The sequence below is a fragment of the Phaenicophaeus curvirostris genome, chromosome Z, assembly GCF_032191515.1.
Source record: "Phaenicophaeus curvirostris isolate KB17595 chromosome Z, BPBGC_Pcur_1.0, whole genome shotgun sequence".
NCBI classification, from domain to species: domain Eukaryota; kingdom Metazoa; phylum Chordata; class Aves; order Cuculiformes; family Cuculidae; genus Phaenicophaeus; species Phaenicophaeus curvirostris.
In genome coordinates this window covers 6,318,060-6,345,611 of record NC_091431.1, presented here as the reverse complement: position 1 = coordinate 6,345,611, position 27,552 = coordinate 6,318,060, and the positions used below count along the sequence as shown (strand labels likewise).

At 40.0% G+C, this 27,552-nt stretch overlaps 2 protein-coding genes across 3 annotated transcripts in view; one reads left to right on the top strand and one right to left on the bottom strand.

The window, feature by feature from the left end:
• The first annotated feature begins 1,631 nt into the window (after nucleotides 1-1,631).
• On the top strand, nucleotides 1,632-23,355 carry SMC2 (structural maintenance of chromosomes 2). The gene is made up of 25 exons (XM_069880265.1): nucleotides 1,632-1,680; nucleotides 2,363-2,604; nucleotides 3,492-3,641; nucleotides 4,361-4,483; nucleotides 5,436-5,474; nucleotides 5,659-5,769; nucleotides 5,943-5,987; nucleotides 6,497-6,730; nucleotides 7,158-7,307; nucleotides 9,221-9,454; nucleotides 10,233-10,392; nucleotides 11,043-11,160; nucleotides 11,942-12,080; nucleotides 12,304-12,423; nucleotides 12,741-12,945; nucleotides 13,530-13,665; nucleotides 15,645-15,769; nucleotides 16,612-16,805; nucleotides 17,091-17,234; nucleotides 17,486-17,680; nucleotides 18,229-18,429; nucleotides 19,241-19,357; nucleotides 20,627-20,787; nucleotides 21,635-21,782; nucleotides 22,669-23,355. Exons 2-25 carry the CDS (start codon nucleotides 2,437-2,439, stop codon nucleotides 22,876-22,878), a joined length of 3,627 nt encoding a protein of 1,208 aa, XP_069736366.1. The 5' UTR covers nucleotides 1,632-1,680; nucleotides 2,363-2,436; the 3' UTR covers nucleotides 22,879-23,355.
• Nucleotides 23,356-25,419: 2,064 nt separating this feature from the next.
• The window catches only part of ECPAS (Ecm29 proteasome adaptor and scaffold), a 66,177-nt gene continuing 64,044 nt past the window's right edge, over nucleotides 25,420-27,552 (bottom strand). For both annotated transcript variants that reach the window (XM_069880754.1, XM_069880755.1), the window contains exon 49: nucleotides 25,420-27,378. In XM_069880754.1, coding sequence (XP_069736855.1) covers nucleotides 27,239-27,378 — 140 coding nt within the window. In that variant the 3' untranslated portion in view covers nucleotides 25,420-27,238. The remainder of the gene's footprint in view (nucleotides 27,379-27,552) is intronic.

Sequence of the window (27,552 nt, the reverse complement as noted above, 5' to 3'; positions counted from 1 at the left end):
AAATTCTTGCAACTGAGTGTTTTATTCTTTCAGGTTATTTATCCATGTCTGGAGATTGTCTGCATGTTATCTCTTTATACAATACAGATTTATATGACAAGATAATTAAACATACAAACCAGCTGCAGCAAAAATTATGAATTAATTCTCACTTAGATGTAACTTACTCTACTTCAGCTTAAATAAAAAATATTCCACTTTTTGTCACAGTAACTACTTTTTGTATCCCAAGGATACACGTCTGCAAATTTTGAATAGGTTCTCCTGCTTTAACAGTAACACTTCAGTAAATCACAGCAAGACAGTAAAAAAGACAGAGGCAGTTTTGGGGACTCTTGGGGGGTGGAGGCGGTGGAAGCTGGAGCTGTCATAATAGGGGCAGTCTTCTCAGTATTAAATTGTGTAAAATGCATAGTTTAAAAAAGGGATCACATTTCTAAAACAGATGTAGATAATCTGTGTTGGTGTTATTCTTCCTTGGTTGCTATCCTGTGGGAAGAAGGCTAGTGTGGACCTTTAGATTAGAATCAAAGGTCCAAAAAGAAAAGGAGGGATTTGACACAGTATGTGGAATATTTCAAAGCGGAATATTTTGATTTAAGCTGAAGTATAGTTTTGTCTAAGAAGTTGCAGGTTAAAAGTTAGACAGAATGTCCCTCTAATAGAATATTTTCCTTAAAACGGTGTTTTTCCAGACGCTGTTCTTTCTTTGAAAATGCAAATGTATTGTGTGAGGAATGATTTGTGCTCAACAGATCCCTCTTCTGCAGTCACCTCTGTTTGGAATCTCTTGCTTATCAGAAAGGCAAGGTCGGGCACAGCTGGAGCCAGCTCCATATTAGCAGTTTTCACTGTTGTGAAGTTTCATAAAATCAGACCTTGGAGAGTAATAGAATACATATGTATCTGGGGAAACGTACAGATCTGCGCGTAAGTGGGAAATACATTCTGTACCAGCCCTTGTCTCGTTGCATGTGATTGATGACCACTCTGGCACGTTGGCCAGCCCTGGTAAAGTGCTTGCTCTCTAAAACTCCAAAACGAGTATCTTTTAACAGAGTTTTGTTACCAGCATTTTTCGGTATCACCCAAGTATCACAGAAAGTAGAATTTTCTGATGCGACTATGACGACTGCTGTAAACGAGAGGCCCGAATGCGGCAGCACAGCTACCCCTGAGTCCGCGCCCGCAGAACCCTCAGCCCCTCCCTCACAGGCGGCGGCCCCGCCATTTTCTGCTCTCAAAGGCGGCACCTCGCGCCACACTCCCCTCCCCCGGCCTCTCCTCTTCCCCGCCATTTTCTCCGCTCGCGCCGGGCCCGCCCCTGCCATTTTGACCACCGCGCCCCGCCCCACCCCGCGCCCGCCTGACCTGCGGGAGCGCCCCGCTCGGGCGGCCGTGATGGGCGGGGCTGCGGGGCCGCGGGGGGGGGGCCTGGTCGGGGGCGGGTCGCGCTGGAAGGGGCGGGGCCTAACGGGCAAGTGTAATGGGGCAGAGCCTAATAGGGCGGCGGAGGGGGTGGAGCCTATTCGGAGGGCGGGTCACGCCGAGCCTGGCGGGGGCGGAGCCTGGCGCCCCTGGCGGGAGCGGGTCACGTGGGGCGGGGGCGGGGCCGCCGCTCTCCTCTGCAACGGCCGCGGCTTTGGGCGCCAAAATTGAATCGGCGGCCGTGGCGGCGCGGTGAGAGGCCGCGGGGCCCAGTCCCGGCCCTAGGGCCGGCAGCCAGGGCTCCCGGGGCTGGGGCTGGGGCTGGGGCGGGCGGAGGGGGACGGGGACTCTGCGGGAAACCGGGGGCGCTGCGCCACGGCCTCGAGGCGGGCGGCGAGTGAAGTCGCCGCCCCTCAAAGCGCTGAGGCGCGGGTCGCTGCTGGGGCGCTTGCTAGGTCTGGAGCTTTCTCCAAAGGATGACCTTTGGGGGCTCGGGCGGGACGCGAGGGACTGGCATAGGCTGCTCAGGGGGGGTGGTGGAGGTGTCTAGAGGGGTTCGGGGAGTCCTAGTGGGGCCCTAGAGGAGCCCTGAGGGTTCTAGATGGGCCTTGGGGGGGTGTGTAGAGGAGTCATGGTGTCCTCTAGGGGGGTTCTGGGGGTATCGAAAAGGTCCTGGGGGGCTGTGCAGGGGTCCTGGAGGTCCTAGAGGGGTAGTGGAGTCCCCATCCCTGGAGGCGTTGAATGGACAAGTAGATGAGGTGCTTGGGAACATGATCTTGTGGACAGGTACATTTGTACTCCATGATCTCAAAGTTCTTTTCCAACCTAATGATTCCATGACTGTAGAAACTATGTGTGTTTTCCAGTTTCTCTCATGCTTGACTGTTGTTAACAATATGATTCGTATTTTTCTTTTTTCCTCCAAAATTTGTAGGTTTTTCATCAAGATACTTCTCTACTTGCTTGTGGGAGGAATTATTTACCTGGTTCCTAAGGGACACAGGGAAGATGTATATCAAGTCAATAGTTCTTGAAGGATTTAAGTCCTATGCTCAGAGAACGGAAATTAATGACTTTGACCCGTTATTCAATGCCATCACTGGCTTGAATGGTAGTGGCAAGTCTAATATCTTGGACTCAATCTGTTTCCTGCTGGGAATCAGCAATCTCTCACAGGTAAAGAAAGAGGGTGCATTGAAGGAAGATATTTCTTCTATTAGCAACACTTTATATTATTCTCTTGAGTAGTCTCTGATAGAAGACCTGAAGTGGTGCTTCTTTTGAAAAGAGGTTTATTTATTTGGATTTTTTGTTACACAAAACTGGGTCTATGTCATTCTTACTCATGCTTACATTAAGACTGAATTATGATTTCATCACTATGCTACAGTAGCTCAGACTGTGCAGAACATTGTACTAGAAATACCCACCTGAAAGGTAGCAGACTGAAGATCTTTTGCAGTTAAAGGCACTGCCTTTTTTGTCTGTAATAAACTTTTCCATTTCTGAATTGCGTCTAAAAATTTGGCTGGCTGGTTCACTGGAAAAACAAAAAAAAGCTGGTTTCCATGCAATGCCTGCTACTTAAAAGATGATCTGCTTTACTCTTATAAAAAAATTGTGTACTCTGAAAGCAACTTCAGTCTCTGTCTTCAGGTGATTGTTTTTATTTTATCCTCCCACAGCCAATGGCAGACCTCCAAGGAACGTTTTCTGCTTAATTTCCCTTTCAACTGCATTATGAATAACATGCTTTTGAAGTAAACCTACTGTAGACGAACTAGTCATCTGGCTATTTTTTTTTTTTAATATCTGTTCAGTTTTTGTCAGGAGTCCTGTGCAGAAACAATTATCTGTCTCACTAAAACTAGATCTGTGCACTCTGCCTGCAGTTTTACAATGTTAGCACCTTGTAGCTCCCGTATGTCAGTCCCTCACATAAACTCTAAGATCTACAGATAAATATGCATTTATTTCATTAATTTCCCCCAAATCTACACTAACACACTGGCGCTCTATAACTAATAACTTCCAAAATGTGTTTATCTGTTCCATGGATTTAGGTGCGAGCTTCCAACTTGCATGATCTAGTTTATAAAAATGGTCATGCTGGAATTAATAAAGCAACTGTGTCTATTACTTTTGATAATTCTGACAAGGAAATGAGTCCACTGGGGTTTGAAGATAATGATGAGATCACCATCACTAGGCAGGTGAGTCTGTAGTGCTTAGTAACTGTATGCATTGTTATGATGCTCAGCAGAGTGACTTCTTAAGGGAAAAAAAAAAAAAAGTCCCTGAGTTTTTGTGATTGAGGCAATGATTCTAAAATCTAGTTAGTAACAGAAGCTGTAGAAGTAAGTCCAGTGTATTAGATTAAAAAATAAACTGTAATACCTTGGAAAATCAGTTTAATTTTGTTAAATATATCATTAATGATTTTTATGGATTTGCATGGAAACATAATAATAATGAAATAGCATTCCTAAAGCAAGTTATAATTTTCTACTTTGCACTTTTTTTCTTTTGCTTTTGTATTTTCCTCCTACTGACTGAGCTGTCTGGTTTAGTTTTCATCTCCAAGAACAAACGATCCTTTTGCCTTTCTGATAAAGATGTCTCCTGAGTTTTGTTGTTTTGATTTTAAACACAAAAAGTGAAAACTTGTGCCCTTTGGGAAATTTCTTGTCAATGTTGCCCTCAATGGCTGATCTTTCCTATGTTTTGTTAAAGTATTTTATATATATATTCAGTCCAACAACATCTGTTTTGGTGTTTTGTTAGCGTGCATATATATATGTGTTTGTGCGAAGATATAATGTATGAGATTTGCTCAGATTTTTTATTCCTTATTACAGTTTAGATTCTCATAATATCAGGTAATTTTTAAATCACTTACTTAAACTTTCTTCCATTTCTTTTCCTTCTCCAGGTTGTCATTGGAGGTAGAAATAGGTATCTTATCAATGGAGTGAATGCTACCAACACTTGTGTGCATGATCTCTTCTGTTCCGTTGGACTCAATGTCAATAACCCTCACTTCCTTATTATGCAGGTATTGTGTGCATCCTTATAAAATCCACACAGAACAGAAGTTGCACTACATTTGAGGCAGGCTAGACGGTGGAAGAATACCTAATTTTCTGATCAGTGAAAAGCAACTTCTTGTCAAGTAAAAATCTTAAAGATCTCCAGTACGGCATAGTTTGACCCTAAAACATGAGTCTAGTGACACAATACCTCATGTAGCCTTCATGTAGCAAGCTTCTCTTAATACACATTCCAATTTTATTTTCCTTTTTGTCTCTTTAACAGATAGTTGTTGCTTTTTTATTATGATTAAAAGACAGAGATTTCCTTTCCTACTAAATATGTTTATGTTAGACAGTACTTTGAATGAAGTTGATATACCTGCTTTCTTAAGTCACAGTTAACAAAGGAAGAGCTGACCAATTGAGGAGACCCTTATAAACATCAACACAGGGACTAGATGAATTCCTGAAATATTTGTTAGGAATAATGAAACAGCAGGATTTACTGTTTCATATTGGACCATCCCAACTTGTGGGGGAAGTAGGGAGGGCAGTTGTGCACCAATTCTGGTTCCCTATAGTTACATATAATCCAAATCTTCAAAAAGCCAGTGTACGAATAGAGCTTATTCAATATTGGCAGCTCAGTAAGACTGGAACAAAATATGCATATTTCTTCTTTAAGATGTAACCTGGAATGTGGAGGAGGAGCCAACGATAGAATATAAGGGTTGTTTCAGGCTTGCTGCCTGAGGTAGTGACTTGTTTGAACTTTGAAGAACAAAACAATTGAATAGCTGAGATTAGTCTTGTAGCGAAAAAAAAAAAAAAGAATCATGTTTGAGTTTGTACATTGTAACAGAACTCAGAAAAGAGTAATTTTTTTGGGGGGGGTTGTTTCCTTTGGTTTCTTTTTTTTTTCTGTACTATTGCATAGTACACATCCAACATTCTTGTTTTATCTTGTGTCACCAGGGGCGAATTACCAAAATTCTAAACATGAAGCCACAAGAGGTAAGAAAATTGTGGGAGTTTTTTGTCTGAAGCTTTTCTGATTTGTCTTGAATGACAAGAATCAATGTGGGACATGCATACACAAAAGTAGCGGAGGGAGATGACATGTTCAGCTCAGTTCCAAGTTGAACCTGTCTTAATGTGAGAAGAAATATAAATTTTTTGTCTTGTTGCTTTACTTTAGATTTTAGCTATGATTGAAGAAGCAGCTGGTACTAGGATGTATGAATGCAAGAAACTAAGTGTCCAGAAAACCATACAGAAGAAGGAAACCAAACTGAAAAATGTTCAAATGGTACTACATGTTGGAAAGTATACTTTCATTGTATTTGTTAACAATAAGTTAAAAATCACACTGCAGTATTCAGTTAAAGAATATTTCATTTCTGCACCTAGAACTAGGTGTTTGTGCTTAGAACTTTAAGAGTTTTAAAAATCTGAATATAAATGTTCTCTTTTGTGTTTCAGCTCTTAGATGAGGAGATCACTCCAACTTTAAACAAACTGAAAGAGGTATGGAATTAGAAATGTGTTAGGGCCCTTAAAGTAGTGAAACAATACTTTCGGCTACCCTGAACCAGTATGTGTTGGTTAAAATAACAGCATGTTTTCAAGCTTTGTAGAATCTTTTGAGAGAGACAAAATTAATCTTCTGTCCAAATACAGAAAATGTGACATTTAGGACTTCCAGGAAATCCTATAGGGGAATGCAGGGAAAAGGAAGAAAACAAGAGAACTAAATAAAAACAAGATAAAAGCTCATCTTAATTTTTTTTTTAAAAAAACAGTTTGTGTCAAGTGGTATTTCTGCAATACAATCAGCAGTATAAGTTGTATTTTATCTCAAGATTTTCATAAGCAAGCCTGCAATGTACAATACCAAATGTATTACTTAATATGGGGAATCCTTTCTCTTATCTAAAATAATAACGTTAGTAGAAGTGCTTAGAAGATTTCTGTAACAATCCTACCTAATTTTTTACATCAAATTTTAGAACTTTTTTTCTATTTGTTCTTTTCAGGAACGATCATGCTATCTAGAATACCAAAAAGTAGCACGATCAATAGATCACTTAAGCCACTTCTGCATAGCTTATCAGTTTGTTCAGGCTGAAGAGACAAGGGCATCCTCTGCTGAAGTATTAAAGGGAATGCAGGATGATTTGGAGAAGTTTCAGGAATCAATTGTTGAAACTGAAAAGAAGATGAAGCAACTTAAGGAAGAAATAGTGGAGATGGAAAAGGAAAAGGATAAGGTAAATGAGAACAGAATTGTGTTCCTCTGAATACAAGGAACTGGGAACTGTTTTTACAGGTAACATACCCTCCTCCTGTGTTGTTTAGATTATGCACTGTTCATTGTCATTTTAACCATTGTCTAAATCACGTCCCTTTAAGTATTGTTAGATACAGAATAGCCCATAGGGTCTTTGGATGCCTAAATGCAGCTTTTATGAAGAGACTGTCCCAGGATATGGAATCATGTGGGGCTTCAGCAGTGGCTTCAAGTTAGTATGGGTTTCAGAAGGAAGAGATGTGCTGACGTCTTCGCATTGGAATATAACTGCCTGCTTGATCAGATATTTATTCCTTCTGCATATAGCCATGAACAGAAAATGAAATACTACAAATACTGTATCAGTTTCTTTCACTACATTACATTTCCCTTTTTTTTGATTGTAGGATATTGGTGCTACACTCCGTTCACTGGAGGATGGTCTTTCAGAAGTTCAGAGAGTTAATACTAAGGCTCAGAGTACTCTTGATGTCAAGAAGCAAAACTTAAAAAATGAAGAGAATAAGTACAAAGAACTGGTAAAAAGTATGCAGGAGGTAAGACCTTTGTATATAATTTTCTTTAAACGCTAAATTAATTCAGATTGAGGAGAACAGCTGTTTTTTGTTACCCATTATGATAAGATAAATCTTATGATTGGCGAGAATTACATCAGAAAATCAGAAACAAATGGTAAGGGCATTGTTTGATTTGTGCAGCAAGGTAGTAGCTTCCCATTAGAAACAGATGTGATGCATATGCAAAGAAAATGCTACTCTTCATGGTTGCCAGCCTGTTAAGGTCAGGAGAGATTGCTATAGGTTCAAAAGTTTTATGCTGCCTGAATATGTGGTATTCATAAAATTAAGGAACAAATTTCTACATTGCATACCTCTGACAGCTGATGTTTTCTTATGCAAGAGGAGCAGTGAAGTATAGTTCACTTTTTAGATATGGGGAAGAAAGATGTTTCTCTTAATGCTTGGGCAGTTGTCATCCCTTTTTGTTTTTCATCCTTCTGTAGATCTTCAGTGACTCATGGGGCGAGTACCCAGTTGAAAACATGCAAAGGAAAATTTTAAGATCACAAAATCATAGAATTGTTGAATCACGGAATCATAGAATGGTCTGGGTTGGAAAGGACTTTAAAGATCATCCACGTCCAAACCCCTTGCCATGGGCAGTGACACCTTCCACTGGATCAGGTTTATTGAAGCCTCATCTAAAATGGTGTAACACCTCTCCAGGGAGGGGGCATCCATGATTTCTCTTGGTAACCACTGCCAGTGCCTACACACCTTCACAGTAAAAATTTTTCTATTATCTAATCTAAATCTCCCCTTTCTCAGCTTAAAACCATTACCACTCATCCTGTCCCTGCACTCTCTGATAAAGAGCCCCTCCTCAGCTTTCCTGTAGGACCCCTTTAAGTAATGGAAGGTTGCTAGGAGGTCTCCCCAGAGCCTTCTCTTCTCTAGGCTGAACTATCCCAGCTCGCTTGGCCTGTCTCATAGGGAAGGTGCTTGAGCCCTGTGACAATCTCCATGGCCATCCTCTGGACTTGTTCTAACAGATCCATGTCCTTTCTGTGCTGAGGACTCCAGAACTGAAAACAGTATTCCAGGTAGGGTCTCACACGAGCAGAGTAGAGGGGCAGAATCACCTCCCTCGACCTGCTGGTCACACTTCTTTGGCTGCAGCCCAGGATATGCTTGGCTTTCTGGGCCGCGTGCACCCATTGCCAACTTGTGTTGAGCTTCTCATCCATCAGCACCACCAAGTCTTTCTCTTCAGGGATGCTTTCAATCCATTCTCTGCCCAGCCTGTATTTGTGCTTGGGATTTTCCAGACCCAGGTGTAGGATGTTGCATTTGGCCTTGTTGAGCTTCATGAGGTTAGCATGGGCCCACCTCTCAAGTCAGTGCTCTCTGGATGGCATCCTGTCCATCCAGCATATCGACCGTGCTCTGTGCTTGATGTCACTGGCAAACTAGCTGAGGGTGCACTCAATCCCACTGTCCATGTCTGCAACAAAGATGTTAAACCACGTCGGTCCCTATACTGACCCCTGAGGAACTCCATTCATCACCAGTCTTCACTTGGACACTGAGCTGTTGACCACAACTCTTTTGAGTGTCACCATGCAGCTCATTCCTTATTCACAGAGTGGTTCATCCATCAAATCAATGTCTCTCCAGTTTAGAGACAAGATGTCATGTGGATCAGTGCTGAACGTGAAACATCAGCAGTGGATTTCAAACAGTGTGCTGTACTAGGCTTGGTAGCCTCTTGGTGACACCACTGACATAAGCCCATGGTAGGCAGGAGCAAAAAAGCTGACAAAATGGTTATGGAATTGTATGTGATGAGACTACTTACAGCTGCTTATCTAACCACATGGATTTTTGAAGTTAGGGGGTCTCAAATTCTCTCTCTGTTTTCTTTGGTTTTGTTCTTTGTTTTACTGAAGGATTCTAAAGCATTAGCGTCAAAGGAGAAAGAAATACAGAAGATACAGAAAGAACTAAGTGCTTTACAGGAAGTAAGTGGAAAAGATGCAGATGCTTTAGCTGCAGCACAACAGCATTTTAATGCTGTGTCTTCTGGCTTGTCCAGCAATGACAGTGGGAAAGAAGCTACTCTATCTGAGCAGATGATGACCTGCAAAATGGAAATCAGCAAAGCAGTCACAGAAGCTAAACAGGTAAGAATAAAGCTCTGCCAGTCTCAGACTAGCCTTCCTTCTTTTGAAAATTGTCGATGTGCCAAATGGCACAGTCTTGCAAGATCAACGGAAAAATTTGCAAAACATCTATAGAAGATATTTTACAAGTTGGCACATGCATTAAGGTGACGTTAGTATAGAAACTGGCATTTGAGAGTCTTAAAATAGGACCCACAGCACTCAAATGACTGATGGTATTGGATAGGAAGAAGTTAAGACTATTGTCAGTGATATGCATTCATACTATAGAGATTTCCGTAGTGAAACATATGAGTCAAAATAAATATGCCTAAGACTGTGAATGGAGAGTTCAGAAGAAACACTTTTCTCCTCAATTAAATCGTGTGCTATTCATGTGACTTGAAATGGTCATCACATTTTTGTCTTATAAGGCAGGAAATCTTTCCCGAGGTAGTTCTCTCAGTGAAATTTAAATTTTCAAAGTTGAAAGTGCATCTTGCTTGTCTGACTTAAGGAAAATAACAAGGACAGCTGGAACACCTTATTTTACCTTATTTCTTCTTGGACTCTATTATGTGCTAATATGAGTTTTTATATCCAAATACATACATGATATATGCTTTTATTTCCAAATCATCCTTACTTTCAAAAGCCAAGGCCGCTTTTTGGCATTTCTGCAACCAGTGAAAACTTCTACAAATTGTACAAGCACCTTGTTAGTGCAAGTGTTCCAAATCTGCACCTGCAAGATCCTCTTTGAAGACCTTCTAGTTCCATATTTTCTTATTCTTTACAGGCTGAAATGAAGTTGAATTTTGCACAAAAAGAGCTAAAGACAAAACAGGCTAAAGTTAAAAGGATGGATGAAGGCTACAAGAAAGACCAAGAAGCACTTGAAGCTGTCAGAAAAATGAAAGAAAAACTAGAGAGCGAAATCAAGAAGCTGAACTATGATGGTCTGTACAGACTTGTGGTGCATGCCTTGGTGGGGAGTGTGAGAAGGCATATAAAAGTGTGGTGGGCTGATCGTGGCTCAGTGCCAGGGTCACACCAAGCTGCTCTGTCACTTCCTCTCCTCAGCTGGAGAGGGAAGAGAAAATATGATGTAAGGCTTGTGGGTCAAGAGGACAGGGCAATCACTCAGCAATTACTGTTGCAGTTGAAACATCCTCAACTTGGGAAAATTAAATAAACATAAAGTAAACTTTAAGCCAAATCTCTTGAAGTTTGAGGGAAAATTTAAATTCCTTCTAAAATCTAGATAAAAAAGTGACCACGTCGCTCTTCCTTTATGGATTTCCCTACCTAACACCCTTTGTAAAGTTAATTTATTATTCCAGGTAACGTTTATTGCAGAAGATAATCAAAACTGTAAATTGCTATTCCAGATTAACATTTAGAGAAGGACTTTAGGCGTTTTGTTTGCACGAGTGGTATTGTGATGATCTTAATCTATCTAAACTGGAACTTTACAAAAAATTTTAGGAAGTCTTTCAATCAAGTATTCTCTACATGTATGTACGTAGACAGCATAGCATACCTCTGTCTAAGATAACAGATTTCAGTGCTCTGAATTCTTATCTACTGTTTGTTTTTAACTCTTAAGAAAAAAAAGAAGAAATCCTTTCAGCAAAAAAGAAGGAACTGACTCGTGATATTAGCCGACTGAGAGAATTGTATGATGGCTTAACAGCAAAGTTTCCTCATCTACAGTTTGAATACAAGTAAGATCTCGGTGTGAACCTAAAGGACACTTGAAAGTGCTTTTTGGGCCATTTTACATATGGCTTACAAGACTTAGAGAATAATTCAATTGCTTAGCTGTTTCTTTAGTGCCAGTGAAAAACTACTATTTTATCTGCAGTGCAGGTGCAGGCAGGGAGTGGGAGGAAGTTGGGAAACATTAATTGAATCACAGCGGGGAAAGCAATACTGTAATTCTTAAATGGCAGCCTTATCAAAATCACAGGAATTGAGAAGTTTTGTATGATGCTGTTTGCAAGCCATGTAGCCATGTTGCAAGCCATGTAGTGTTTGCAAGCTTCAGTAGCTAAAACTGTAGAACCCAAAGGTCTAAACTGCACAAATATATAACTAGTACTTGTCAGAGGCTTGTTTAAAGACTGTGAGTAGACTTGCTCTGTGGAGGTCAGTTTTTTACCTATGTATCCCCAGATATATTTGCTTATGTAATAATCACTTGGAAGATAGTCTGATAACTGTGCTCATAATAGGACCTATAGTAAAAATAAACTGAAAAATGTGTGAACAGATTATACCAAAATCAGGAAGAATGTTCTTCTAATGACATTTTAACTGACTCTTTATTGGGAAGTTTCTTTCCTGAAGTATTTAACTTAACATTTTTCTATGGAGTTTTTTTCCTGATAGGATTTAGAACTTACTACACGGATATAAGAAGTACTATGAATTTTTAAATATAATTTTTTTAGAATGTATGTGAGAGAAATAATTATGATTGTGATAATTTAAATTTATTTTAAGAGATCCAGAAAAAAATTGGAATCCAAACCGCGTGAAAGGCCCTGTTGTGCTTCTTATCACTGTGAAAGATCTATCCAAAGCAAAAGCCCTAGAAGCAGTGGCTGGAGGGAAACTCTATAACATTATTGTGGACACAGAGGTATGCTTATTACTTCAATGCAGAACTCTGAATGTTGAGATTTAGGGTTGGCAAGCGTGTGCATTGTTACTGAATGCTTAAGAGCTGGTTTGGACCCATGTGCATGTTTAAATGAAGTCAAGAGTCATGCGTAGTTACTGGCAACAATATATTCCTCTTGCAATGCCCTGTTGTCTTACATTATACCAGTTGTGAATTCAGGTGTATGCTCTTCTCATTTGAGGTTACTGGCAAAAAGCTTTTAGAAAAGGGTGAACTAAAGCGTCGGTATACCATCATTCCACTGAACAAAATTTCAGCCAGGTGTATTGGACAAGACATAGTCAAGCTGGGCCAAACCTTGGTATGTAATTAAATACACTATATGCGCTATTTTGCTTGTGTACCTTTACCCTTTTGTTTCTTTGTTAAAAACATGTGCTTCTTAAGGGTTATACTAATAATTTTTGTAGGATTTGAGGGTGTCTTGGTTTTATCTTTTTCTTTTGTGTCTTTTCAGCTATGTGATTCTTAAATGTATATTAATTATTTCACTTTTAGCTGAGATTATTTTAAAATCTAATGATGTTTTCTAGAAAGTGTTTTATCAAGAGAAGACAAAGTTAATTTGAAAAGTCTTATTACTTAAGGCATACTAATTGTATTTAATTTGATTTCTAGGTTGGTCATGATAACTTGGATTTAGCACTTTCTGTAGTTGGATATGAGTCTGAACTGCAGAAGGCAATGGAATATGTCTTTGGAACAACGCTGATCTGTAATAACATGGATAATGCTAAGAAAGTGACTTTTGACAAAAGGATAATGACAAGAAGTGTTACAATTGATGGAGATACGTTTGACCCCCAGGGAACTCTGCATGGAGGCAATTGCTGGTTTTATTCAAATAATAATAATACTGCATGTCTGTTGATCTGTTTACTGCTCTGCACGTTTTTCATAGAAATGAATAGTGGCTTTTTGGATTAGTTGGATCCTGGGGATAATATGTTCTGTTTGAGCAAAGATTTGTCAGTCTTGAGCTAAAAAGAGTGAATACCCTACAATTACACTAATCATAAACTACTTGAATAAAGTAGTTTAGACTTTAAATCTTATTTGGATATATAATTCTCTTGGAAGGAGAAGTGCTTTCAATTTGGGCACTTTTTGAAGTAATTAATAATTAATTTAAGGTAATGCCATAAATTATGAGAAGGTAGTTGATTTCACAAGAAATGTACATGTAATAGTTAAAATCTGCAGAGCTAAATTCCAAAATGTAACAGAGAAGGTAGTCTTTCTTCACTGAGAATACTGTAAATTTAGCCTAGCTGCCTTTCTGTTCTATAACTAAAACAAATCATCAACTTGCTTTGTTATTAACATCTAGAATTCACTGTTTGCTAGTGGTGAATCCACTAGATGAATTCCAATTAACTTGACTTTGTTCTTTCTCTCACTGAACAGGTGCGAGCTCACAGGCTGCACCAATATTGTCTAAGCTTCAAGAAATGAAAGATGTTGAAGCAGAACTCAAGGCAAAAGAATCTGAACTTGAGACTGTAGAGAAGGAGCTGGTACGCTTGAAGAACGATGCTGAAAAGTAAGGTTTGCCTTATGAAATGTCTATAATTTCTCTTATGTGACTGAGTAGGTGCATATAAAGAAGTATTTTTTGGAGGGTGTAGAGTCTGTTGAGAGTTTAATATCCAGGAAATTATTCCCTTTTTCCCTCCTCTTACCCCAGTATAATTTGTAAGTACAGTAACCAACAAGCAAATTTAGTTTTTAGATAACACATGCAAGAAAACTTTATTTTGGGTAATAAGCTGGCATACAATGTTATCTACTTGAAATTACTTGAAGTTTGTGAAAGTTTCATGAAGTCCACTGAAGAGTATATCCATTCTAGCCATCTTTTGTAATACCCATAAAGAACTTCAGTTTGTGATAGCTCTTATTTTTCTCCCAAGAAAATATAAAGATTCTAAAGGGGAGTATCTGATTGGTACGAATATAAGGATTTAAAATTTTAAGTATATTTTATTTTAAGCTACTTAATTACTGACGATCTATTTAAAAGATGGAACATAAAAACATGGTTTATTCAGATCTGTAAAGACTCCCATCAGGAGGCAGTGTGGTGTAATGTGATGTTTAGCAGCTGCATTTATTTTTCCAGTTGTTTTGAGTTGTAATAGACCTCCAGAAATTTGACCAAAAGGAAGAAACAAGTTTTGCTTTTAGGTATTTTTTTCTTCAGTGCTTCAGATTAGCATTTCTCATGTTGCCATTTGGAAAAACATGAGTTCAGAATTGTTGCCAAATTCCATGTGTTGCGTTTGTTAGTTCTTAATACAGCCTATCAGGGCTACATAACCACAAGCTACATATATCGTAAGTTACATACCTACAAATTTCACAATTACTATATAGGAAGTTATATCAAACTTTCATGCATTTGTTTATCTGTCCTGTGGTCATCGTATATCACAGGACAATGGGGATATGTGTATTTATCTACTTGGGTTCCCCAGGGCTCAGTGTGGGGTCCAGCCCTGTTCAATGTCTTTATCAATGACCTGGATGAAGGCATCAAGTGCACCCTTAGCAAGTTTGCAGACAACACTAGGCTGGGTGGAAGTGTCAATCTGCTGGAGGGTAGGGAGGCTCTGCAAAGGGATCTGAACAGGCTGGACTGCTGGGCAGAGTCCAATGGCATGAGGTTTAACAAGGCCAAATGCCGGGTCCTGCACTTGGCGCACAACAACCCTGTGCAGTGCTACAGACTAGGAGAAGTAAGTCTAGAAAGCTGCCTGGAGGAGAGGGACCTGGGGGTGTTGGTTGACAGCCGACTAAACATGAGCCAGCAGTGTGCCCAGGTGGCCAAGAAGGCCAATGGCATCTTGGCTTGTATCAGAAATGGCGTGACCAGCAGGTCTAGGGAGGTTATTCTTCCTCTGTACTCGGCACTGGTGAGACCGCACCTCGAGTACTGTGTTCAGTTCTGGGCCCCTCACCACAAGAAGGATGTTGAGGCTCTGGAGCGAGTCCAGAGAAGAGCAACAAAGCTGGTGAGGGGGCTGGAGAACAGGTCTTACAAGGAGCGGCTGAGAGAGCTGGGGTTGTTTATCCTGGAGAAGAGGAGGCTGAGGGGAGACCTCATTGCTCTCTACAACCACCTTTCAGGTAGTTGTAGAGAGGAGGGTGCTGGCCTCTTCTCCCAAGTGATGGGGGACAGGACAAGAGGGAATGGCCTCAAGCTCCGCCAGGGGAGATTCAGGCTGGACATCAGGAAAAAGTTTTTCAAAGAAAGGGTCAGGGTCACTGGGCACTGGAACAGGCTGCCCAGGGAGGTGGTTGATTCACCTTCCCTGGAGGTGTTTAAGGCACGGGTGGACGAGGTGCTAAGGGGAATGGTTTAGTGTTTGATAGGAATGGTTGGACTCGATGATCCGGTGGGTCTCTTCCAACCTGGTTATTCTATGATTCTATGGTTTCTATATTTATTTATTTCCACTTTGAAACTGAAGTGCTGGGTACCCTTCATTATAGCAGCATGTATTATTACTGTCTTCAAAGGTACCAGCAACTGAAGCAGCAGTGGGAGTTGAAGTCTGAGGAAGCAGAGCTGTTGCAAACGAAGCTTCAACAAAGTGCTTATCACAAACAAGAGGAAGAGCTGCTTGCCCTGAAGAAAACCATTGGTGACAAATGTTTTCTTAATCTTTTAACTGAAAACTAATTGCCGAGAATAAAATGGGTATTTGACTGAGTAGCCAAATCTTTGCTTAAGAAAAAATATCTTAAACTTTGAAAATTAGCTTTGTATTTTGGAATACATAACAAATACAGAATCTTAATAGACTTGCATAGAGGTGCACATAAGGTCAGTCATTCTCTTGTAGTAAAGGTTATATTCTTATTAGGTATTTTATATGCTTTAAAATAAAAGGAAAAATGGCTTTGCAGGGAAGTTTTAAAATGGATTTAATCCCATATTTGAGAAATCTTCTCCAAGCCATCTGTTTCTGTAGCTATTTAAGGTTAGTAACATTAGTAGTTTGTGTAATGAGAGGGCATTGGAAAGAACTGTTCATATAACTAAGGAAAGATGCAAAAGGGAGCAAATGCATCAATACCTAAAACATGTAAAGAAAAAACATATACATATGTACATGGTACATATGTAGACAAAGTATTCTAGGGATGAGGTGATATTATTAGCTAGCCATCTGATTAAATATTTCTTGATCATATGATCTGACATAAACTTGCCCCTATTAAAAACCAAAAAGAATTAAAAAAGAAGAAAGGCTCATTTTCAGTGATTATAGTGACTGGTTGTGTATTTGGTGCCCTACCAATAACTGGTAACAACGGCACACTGGCCTAGAGTAATCATTGAAATAGCTGACTTCAGCAACTAGCAAACATAGAACTACTTTTTTCTGTTCGAGGCAAAGATGAACGTGTTTCATTGGAATTCAGGATGTAAATATCAAAATAAGAACAATGTTTGATCTCGGTACTGTACTTCTTGATTAAGTGGAGTGTGAAGAGGCATTAAAGAAAACTGAAGAGATCCAAAAGAAAGCAGAAGATAAATACGAGGTATTAGAGAATAAAATGAAAAATGCAGAAGCAGAATATCAAAAAGAACTAAAAAATGCCCAGCAGAAACTGGATGACGCCAAGGAAAAGGCAGATGCTTCAAAAAAAAAACTGAAAGAAAAGCAGCAGGTAAAACTTAACCTTTGCTGGCAATTTTCTCAATATCACAAGTGTTTGCAGTAATCAGAAAGTTTGATTGTCCTCAAGTTTTAATGCTGTCAGTTTGGAAACTATATATTGTTCTATAGTCACTGATGGAACTTGCCGATGCTTTTTTTTTTTTTTTTTGTGTATGAGATTGCTCCCTTGCTGAAGAACAGGTACTGTTCATCTCCTATAGTATTTACTACATGAAGCTGACTGTTAATTCTTTCCATTTAAGTATAGCTGATAAATTTGAAAACATCTCTTTAGGAAGTTGAAGCTTTAGTTCTGGAACTTGAAGAGCTAAAACAGGAACAGGCCTCCTATAAACAACAGATAGAGGCTGCAGATAAAGCAATCAAGTCCTACCAGGAACAAGTTGATGCTGTGGCAGATGAGGTGTCTAAGACAAAGGTAAAAGCGAATACTGTGTTTCATTATCTTATTGATACTACCAAAGATACGATCCCATAAAGCTCAAATTATGTGTATTTTGGGGTTTGGATTTCATGCCAGCACTCAACTATGTTTAGCCTAGGTAGTTATTCTTTTTGCTTTGTTACTACATGTGCATTTTTTCTCCTTCCTTGCTGAGTCTCTCTGTTAAAAGCTAGTGTTAGACAGTTACTAGAAGCTAATGAATGGCTGTTTGATTTGCTTTTCAGGAATCTGTACACAAAGCACAGAAGGAGCTGGCCAAGCAAAGGGAAGTAATTATATCACAAGATAAAGTAATTAAAGCCAAATCTTCAGAGTTAGAAAAATACAGAGAACAAACTAATGAAATACAGCTTAAGGTTAAAGCATTAGCACATGACATCAACAGACGTCAACAAGAGGCTGCTGCTGCTGCTGCCAAGGTATTTCAGAACTCTGCTTTTCTTTGCATCTTGTGGGCAAGAGTGGTTATTTCCCATGCCACCTGCAAAGGGAATAGCCTTTCTTCTTAATAAACAGTCATATTGGCAGCTCTTGATGGAAAAAAAATTAGCCCAGGAGTAAAGGGTGAAAATTGTAAATTGTAATGTAACTTTTCAGCGTGGACTAATAGCGTAGAGCAAGGAGAAGGTGGTCAATGGGAAGAACATTCTCATTGTAGGGACAAATTAGGTAACTAATTATAGAAGCTAACCCCGAGATTTTGTGAAAATGGCTTAGTCCAAATAAAGAACAATATGTTCCAAGTAAACCTGGTAAGTATATGTGAAGGCTCCCTTAATGCTTTGGTTCATCTATAGTCTTGGAAATCACATGGAGCCCTGTAAAGCTATGCACCAGTGCTGTGTTAGAATAGAAGAAATAATGTTGTCAAGTAATTTCAGGATGTTGTTTTTTAATTTATTTGATTTTTTTATGCTCACATTTGAGAAGGAAAAGAAAAACCCTCAACATAACTTCTTGTTTACAGGTGACCAGAATGCTGAAAGAGTATGAGTGGATAGCTTCAGAGAAATCACTTTTTGGTCAGCCAAACACAGCCTATGACTTCAAAGAAAATGATCCTGAAGTAGCAAGTAAGAAGCTGCAGGAATTGCTGGAGAATAGAGAGATGCTGGAACGAAATGTGAACATGAGAGCTATGAATATGCTTTCTGACGTGGAGGAGAGGGTAAACATTCTGTGTTTTATCTGTTAAAGATTAGACTGGTTTGGTATATGGTATTATGTAGCTTTATATTTTCATGTGCTCAGTTTCTGAATAAACAAGAAATAGAACTAAATCTTCGTGAGACAACAGAAACCCTTTTGTTAGATCTTCCACGCTAATCATACATTTTTGAACTATTCGCTTGTGCAGCAGTTTTCTAGGTTATGCATAATTTTGGCTTTGGATGGTGAAGAGAGCGATTTCACTTCTCCCTATCCCCATCCACTGTAAGCTGACAGCAGCAGTGTTAGGCAAGCTTTGTGCTGACATTACAGTATCTGAGAATTATGCACTTTATCAAATGTTGCAGATCAAAAAACTGTTCATCTTGAAGCATGATCACTTGAAGATGTTTCTGGGTTGTCTTGAATTCACCTGTAATTTGAAGCTATTCCAGGATTGTCTCAGAACTGTCCACTGACCAGCACAATTTCTCTAGTACTGTTTCACAATTAGGAGTGGCCTGTTCTTATCAGCCTCCAGAAGCATCCTTTCTTCACCAGAAAGGTAGATGAAACATGATAAACTTGAAAAGGAAATGCAACTTTCAGAATAATGTTGGTCAGAATAATGTTGCTGATTGATTGTTGAAAATTCTAATGCTTTGACTTGCAGATAATATCTTGCATCCTGCATACAGCCAAGTGAATTATTTGGATTTCAGTCATGTGGTTAACAACTACAGTTACAAACTCAATAAACAGTGAAACTAAGATTAGCACAAAGTGTATTTGAGCACAAAGTTAATTGAAGTATATCTTTTCTGTACCAGTACAATGAGTTAATGAAGAAAAAAAGAATTGTAGAGAGTGACAAGACAAAAATTCTTAAAGCTATTGAAGAGCTTGACGAGAGGAAAAATGAAACGTTAAATATTGCTTGGAAAAAGGTATGGCATTTGAAAGCTAATCTTCACACTTCTGCAGGTGATCAAGTTTACCTTAGATTACTATTTTGTGTATTTCTGTGGAGTGGGAAAAATGTCTTTTCCCAGAACTGACGTCCCCTGCCTAGTATTTAAATTACAAAACAACCACTTTGTTTCTCCTGTTTTATTTCACTTTTGAGAATAAGGCATGAATTATCTGAGAATTGTAAATATACAGTTAAACCTGCAAAACTACTTTACCATTTCCTTTTAGTGCTTGCAAAAATTTAAGGAAGATTAAGATACTGGTATACTGAGATCATTGTCTCTCACATGGAAGTTACTTGCTTAAACCCATATTTCACCAGTTTAAAGTGTCTGGTTCTGTGTAGCCCCATACAATGAGGGCTGTGGACCTGGGCTTTTGCACTGACAGGATCGGTAATACTGGAACAGAGCAACAGCTCATTTATGTTTTTGTTATTAAGCACTCTGTCTTCTTACATGTTATGTCGTCTGATGAACTATAACAAAAGTACCGAGTTTTCCCTTTCCCTTTTTGCATGGAAAGCTCTTGACACATTCTGTTCTGCTGTACCGGGAGAACTTGTACTTTTTGGCCTTCAAGAAGATGGATTGTATCTAAGATTAAACTGCTCCCAAGTGAAATACCAGTTTTAATTATTACTGGCTGTACTGAAAGTATCACTGACAAAATGGTACCTTTTCATTGTAAAATCTTGTTTGTAAAATCTTGTTACAATTAGTGAATTGTACTTAAAAGCATTATAGGTAGTGGAATAGGTTTGTTCTCAGATACATTCCTTGACCTAGGAAATTTCAATCTATGTTTGCAAAGTGGCATGCCATCCAATACCTGGCCATTGCTTAAGTAATCCTGGGAAGAAAAGGAGTGGGGAGGTTGCCAGTGCATGCCTCTTACAAGGTGCTTATACTTTTAATTAATTGGGAGAAACTACAGTTTACCGGTTAATAAATCTGAGGCAGGGCATAACTGTTGCCATGGCTGATAGCATAAAGGAACCTTGCAATATTTCTTCAATTTAATCCTTCTAAAATGCTTAGTAAAAGGTGTCCTAGATGGATAGATATAGGTACCTCCTTCAATGTTGCTTCTTTTTTCAGTACAATATAAGATTTTATGTGCTCATCTTCAAGACATAAGAAGTCATTGGGTTAAATTGGGCGGGATTATCTAAAGCATAGTGCAGCAGTTTTATGCTTTTGATTCAAAGCTCATACCTACATCTGTTATGGTCTGACTTCTAGGTGAATGAAGACTTTGGTTCAATTTTCTCAACGCTTCTACCAGGAGCTAAAGCTATGCTAGTACCCTGTAAATCCCAGAATGCCATGGATGGTCTGGAGTTCAAAGTTGCCTTAGGAAACAGCTGGAAGGAAAACTTAACAGAACTTAGTGGGGGACAAAGGTTGGTGAACTTTGTGGGTTTGTTGTTGGTTTTCCATTGCAGTTGTGTATATAATTGATATGTATAGCTTATGATAGTTCACAAAAGCAAAAAAAGAATCTCATTCCCTAGTCAAGTCAAGTACTTCCTCTCCTTCCAACTTGACTCAATATTGGAAGTATTATTTAATTAAGTTCAGCTCAAAGAGCAGTCTGACTTAGAACAATGCCTTACTTGGCATCTGATAACAGACAAAATTTTATTCCATGGAGAAGTGACAAAAAAATGAGCTGAGTGGTGAGAAAACAGTTAACTCTAGGTAGTACTGAGGTATTGTTAAGTGCTCCAGCCTTTGGGTTGTAGTCTCAGTCTGTATAGTTCTGCCCCAGTGTTGAAGTAATGTCGTTGTGAGAGTTTCCTTCTGCAGCAATTACCACTCCTGTGTAGGGTAGGTGCCTCTTTGCAAATTCTAAGGAAAAATCTTAACAAATTGAAAGGAGAAACAGAATTGAGGAAGAGGTCAGACAGGTGCAGAACTTTCTGAAGGGCAGAATGCTTCAAGAACTGACTGTTGGAAAACAGCACTGTAAAGCTCGGAATTGGAAATATGTAAAGCAACAGCATGATTTTCAGTATCATCACCCACCTTACCTGATCTTCTAATAAAAGTAACATTTGCTATTTCTGGCAGAAGGCTTTGCAGTTTAAAATCAGACTTTGTGGCAAAACCTGTCAATCTGTGTCTTCAGAACTCATAGTATGAATATGCTTCTGAGAGTGCATTTTGTTACTACTATACAATTGTTTTCACAAACCAAAGCTTCTGGGACAAGAGGGTAAAACGTGACTTTCTTGTTCTCTGTATTAGATCATTGGTGGCCTTGTCCTTGATCTTAGCCATGCTTCTCTTCAAACCTGCCCCAATTTACATCTTGGATGAAGTGGATGCAGCCCTTGATCTCTCTCATACTCAGAACATTGGGCAGATGCTTCATGCTCATTTCAGACACTGCCAGGTATGATCTGGAATGTGTTGTGACCGTCTGTTCATGCACTGTTATCTCCAGATGTAGTCTGCCACTAGGAGTCTCGGCTGTTCTAGTATATTATTCCAGAGATGTGCGTTATATTTTTGAGTTATTTTGACTGAAAATTACACTGATAATTTGGCAACTGTGCAACTTCTAACCATTACCTTTTAACGCAAGCCATTGCTGCAGTGGCTGAAAAACAGGTAATAATAGGGAAGAGATCTGTTTGAATTAATTCCAGACATGACCTACATCCCAAAGTTGTGGTTACTTTTGGTTTTTGCTGGAGTTCTCTAACTTGAACTTTAAAAGTATTTAATTCTTGGCTGTGTTTAAATACACCAGGCAGTAGTGGAAGGAATTTCTGTGGCCTGTGCATGAAAAGAATCAGAAAAACTGAAGGAAACAACTCTGAATGGAAGGCAGCACTTAGCTCTGTTTGGTGGTAGGACGTGACCTTTCCAAATCATCAGAGAAAAGAGTTCATTACCAGTACAGTAAAATAATTTGAGCAATATATTTAGACAATGAAAGATCCCGCATTCCTACAAAATTTGTGGCAATGTTTTTTCCAATGATGGACGCACCATGAATGGGTATTCTGTGTCGTGATCTGTATCCCAGGCCACGTGCTGGGATGTGACAGAGCCATATATCATAAGCTGCAGAAAATGTCTGGCCTGTGGGTGTACATCAACCCACTTAGCATATTCTGTTGTGCTTCAGCTACACTTAGATTACTTCTTTAAGAATTATCACCAAGATATTAGCCCCATAAAGTAAAAGAAATCCTGGTTTTAGAAGCCTTTTCCAGTATTGCTTTAAGTCTTTTGACAGCAGTATTTACTTTAAGCTTTCTGGTTTGTTTTAGTTTATTGTGGTGTCCTTGAAGGATGGAATGTTTAACAACGCAAATGTCCTCTACACGACCAGATTTGTGGATGGTGTGTCCACCGTTTCAAGATACAGTCAACCTCAAAGGAGAAATAAGACGCCTATCCTCGAGAAAGCCAAAAAGAAAGGCAACAGTGGCAAAAAAAGACATGCAGAACTGGGAAACAGCTTCCTTAGCCCCTCATAGGCAGGAGCAGCTTCTTAGGTATTCTCTGTCCATGGTTTGTAGCTAGTCCAGGAAGAAATCCTCAGATTTAAACTTTTCCTAAAAAAATTATTTTTCATCTTGAAATATTCCTTTGTGGCTTAGCTGTTAGTACACATTTGCACCTTATTATTCACAGGAGACTGTTTCTTGTGTTAATAGCAAAACTGTCTGCTTTTGATCCTCTTGGGTGTCCCACAAGAAATTCCCATTATCACTCTCAAAGCGTTTACACACAGAAACAGGGGCTCTGTCAGCCCAACAGCAGGATGGGGAAAATCGGGTTTGACTTCTAGCATTTATGGCATTCAGAAAACCCCCTTGCAAAGTGTAAACACTCTCTTCCTTTCCTGTTGTCAAATACTAAAGAGAAGCAACGTGCCAGTTCTTTAGGTAACTGTAATTGGTTTTTAAGGAACTGAGCAACTGGCAACAATTTTAACTCCCAAGTCATGCTATGCTCATGTTTTTATCAATTTTTATAAGCTGCACAACCTGATTGTGTAAGTGCTTTCCTTTCTTGCTGTTTTCCATTGAACAGAGCCTACTACCAATTAAAACACTTCCTGTTTTTTACTTCCTACTGTATTTCTCAAAGTCCGATTATTTAATTCTGTACTCTGAACATTAGAGGAAATATTTTTAGATGTGGATGGTCATAATCAAATTAAGGCATCCTGTGTTATCTTCTCTCCCTCTCCCACCCCCGCCTCCACTTCCCTTGGCTTCCCTTGCCAATGAACCCACATAACACTATTCTGCTGCATTTGCTGCAGGATAGAAGTAATGTGTCTGTGCAGCTACTGCTCCAGTGGTCAAAACCAGCTTTTGTCACAGCACTGTGGAGAAGGTCTCTGCTTGGCACAGCTGGAAAACAGGACAGGACTGTGACCCACCAGGAGCTGCAGCAAGGCCCCATGTTTCAGGGCTGCAGGGTCTGACAATGTTCATCTTACCCAGTGATGCTTTGGCCTTTTCATAGAATCATAGAATCACTACCAGGTTAGAAGAGACCCACCGGATCATTGAGTCCAACCATTCCTATCAAATACTAAATCAATACCCTTCCACCTCATCCATCTGTCCCCTAAACACCTCCAGGGAAGGTGAATCAACCACCTCCCTGGGCAGCCTGTTCCAGTGCCCAATGACCCTTTCTTTGAAAAACTTTTTCCTGATGTCCAGCCTGAATCTCCCCTGGCAGAGCTTGAGGCCATTCCCTCTTGTCCTGTCCCCTGTCACTTGGGAGAAGAGGCCAGCACCCTCCTCTCTACAACCTCCTTTCAGGTAGTTGTAGAGAGCAATGAGGTCTCCCTTGACAGGAATGGGACTGTCAATCCCTGGAATAGTTTAGAAAACTTAAGTTCTTTAACAGAAATAAATTTTCCTTCTCATGACCTTGTCTTCCATATATATATGTATATACGTGCAATATAAAAGACCAAGCTGTTGGCTGAAAAAAACAAGTTCACCCAAGTCCTCCTACCCGGACATTGTATTTGTAACAGGGCTACCTTCTGTCTGAACACTCCTGCCTCTAGCAGCGTGAGGAGAGCAGCACACGAAGGTGCCCTCTGAATCTGGAGCAGGAAAACACGGTCAACACTCACAGTGGGAGGGAAAAAAACCACCACCAGTCACTTCAAAGAGCGGGTCATGCAGCTTTTATTTAATTTTACCTTTTTGGTAAGCAGGAGGGTTTTCTTTCAGTCAGACCATTCACATACTTGGACAGTACAGATCGCAGTGAATTTGATGGAGATCTTGCAACATTAGAAAACTTTTCTCACTATACACCCATTGAAGCAACAGCTCGTAGGTCAGAACGTGAGTGCTAGAGCCAGGTCTGCGCACTGCACCCCAGGAATACAAAGCATTGCAGCAGCACAAGAGGGGCCCGCGCTGGGCAAAGTACAGTGTTTTATGTAGTGCAATCACCCTTAGAGGAAAAACTCTAGGAAGGCCACATCTATTTATTTTAATCCCTTCAAGTTTACAAATGCGAGGGGGGTAGAAATCAAACCTCTGACTGAATTAACTTTTGTACAGGTAGGTTTTGTGTATAGGCACATGCTTTAGAGAGGAGCTCTGAATCTGTTCTGTAATCACGAGAGAGACATATTGCTTCGTGATTCAGAAAGTGTTAGACCTTCTCTAACCTTCCTAGCGCTCTTGCCCAAAGTTGTTAATCCAGCTGTTTGTAGAGTTCCTAGAATATGCTCTTCCCTCTAGTGTAAATCCCCAATAAAGAAATTCAGGTTGCTATTGACAATGATTACAGTTATTCTACTGATGGTCATTTGACCATATTAGGCATCGCCTCTGAATACTCCACAGTGGAAACACAAGTTTCCAGAGACGTGGAGGCTCTTGCTTTTCTGTTACTGTCACTCACCAATACAAAAAAACCCAAGTCAGACAATGAACTGCTACAGCAAAACATCACTGGTAATATTCACCTAATTCAAAAAAAAAAAAAAAAAAAGCACTCATGACACTACCTGTCATGGTAAGCAAGTTCCCAAAGATACTGCAGTGATTCGCCCAATAAAATTTCAAAATGTACACTGTGCTCCATAGTTCAAACTGCACATAAATGGAGAGCGGTTCCCTGCAACGAGGTGTAAATCAGAACGTTATAGCACCAGCTCCCAGCACCGAGGAGTCGCCCGCTGACCAGTCCCGGAGCACAGCGCAATAGCGCTTGCTGAGGTTTCTGCCACAGAGGGGCAGCTCTGCCCAGTTCTTCCTGACATTTTCCTACCAGGTGTGCACAAGTTACATTCCTCCCTTCCCGTGGAGAGTCAGACAAGGAGACTGTTACAGTACCAGAAAACACTGCACGGGAAATGGCACCTGAGGGAACAGTAGGTACTGCAATACCTGATTCCAAGTAAATGGGCATGGAGGAAACGTGGCACGCTCTGAGCAATCCTCGCCCCCACAGATCGAATCTGAAAGGAGCTGCAGGCTCTTAAGAAAAGAAACAAACCTTCCTATGTTGAAAGCCATGGACGTGGTATTGCCCATGCTAATGATTTTATTTCACCATCAGCAAAGCATTTATCCCCAAAAAGCTGTACCCGTACTGGTCAGGTTACGGTGCAGTGCTAGTTTTGCACTATTTAAAGTCTGTTGCTATAGTGGTCAGGTCTGTCTTTTTTTCTGAGGAGGGCAAACAAAAGAAAAAAAGGAGACAGGCAGCATGGCCACATCATCATATAGCGATTTTACTCCATGTTAAAGCAGATATAATCTTTCTTCTTAAGTGCAAATCAAAAAGTATTTGCTAGAAACCAGCATGACTTGGGCTGCTGAGAAATGATACGGTTCAGTTTCTTACAAATATCGACAAGTTTAAATCATTACAAGTTCCCAAAGCAAGAACAGGGTTACGAACAGGAAGGGAATAAAACATTACCACTATTAAAAAAACGTGTCATTGCAAACTTCGAACACTCTTCAAAAACATATCTAGAAAAGATTGTTTTCCTTTTTTTTTTTTTTTCCTGCAGCTGCGGAGTGTCCATGCAAAACAATTTTGAGAAGAGCAGTGTTCCACCTGGGCACCAGCTGGGCCCAACTTTGTCCCACACAGCTCAGTAAAGTGCTCTCTTGTGCATCCTATGAGGAAAAAAGTTCTCATTTAAAGTCTGGGAGGCCGAGGTCGCTAGCTGGGGAAGGCTTAGCCTCGGTCAATCCATGCTGAGGTCAGAGGAGGAGGAAGGAGCGGAGCTAACAGTACTCTGCCTTTCACAGCTCACAGACAACAGGCTGCAAAGGAGGAGCAAGCAGGAGAAGCAGAGGTGGGTGTGGATGAAACCCTGCCCCTGGGAAGCCACCGGAGAGGAGCACAGGCTTCCTCAGGGAAAGCATTTCATTCTCTATAGATAACAAACACTAACTCTACTGCAGAGTCCCAAAGATTTAGTGCTTAGACGCCAGATAACAGACCTACACACACGACAAGTGAAAATCAAATATGCTTTTCACTTACTGTGCTGGTGGTTTTTCAACAATTTGAAGGACAAAGGGAATCTGAGTAACATTCTTTTGCCGATTTAAAGAAAAAACTAGCATCTTGCCCTCAACATTTTTTATGTCACACCCTTACAGACATTCTAGGGCAGATCATTAGAGGTATTTACTGATAAAACAACAAACCATCAGCTTAAAAGCGTAAAAATAACATTAATGGGGAAAATAATTTAAGGCATTTTTTTTATTTTGGCCAGGAATGATGCATGCTACAGAGTAATCTTCATTTTCCCACTTAGTTTTCAGACCACTGCACTTTTTTGTTTTTGTTTTACATGGCACTTTGTAGTTTGTGTTTTACAACTTAGTCAAGATTTTCAAGTGTTTTCCTCAATATAAATGCCTTCTCTTGTAGCTCAGGTCTGCTATCGGACGCCATGGTAGACAGCGAACGAATGAGGTGCGCTCTGCTTTCCGGTGTCAGGCTTTCCCACTGCTGAGCTTCTGTGAGATAAATACAGACAGACACTGGACATGAATACCAAAGAAGCCCAAGAGGCCACCTCAATCGCCAGATCGGCTGGCAGAGTAACTGCTTCAACACTGCACTTGCAGCCAGTGCTGCTCTCCTAGAATGTGACCAAGGAGGCCACTTCAGCTGCAGGCTCAGATGCACGT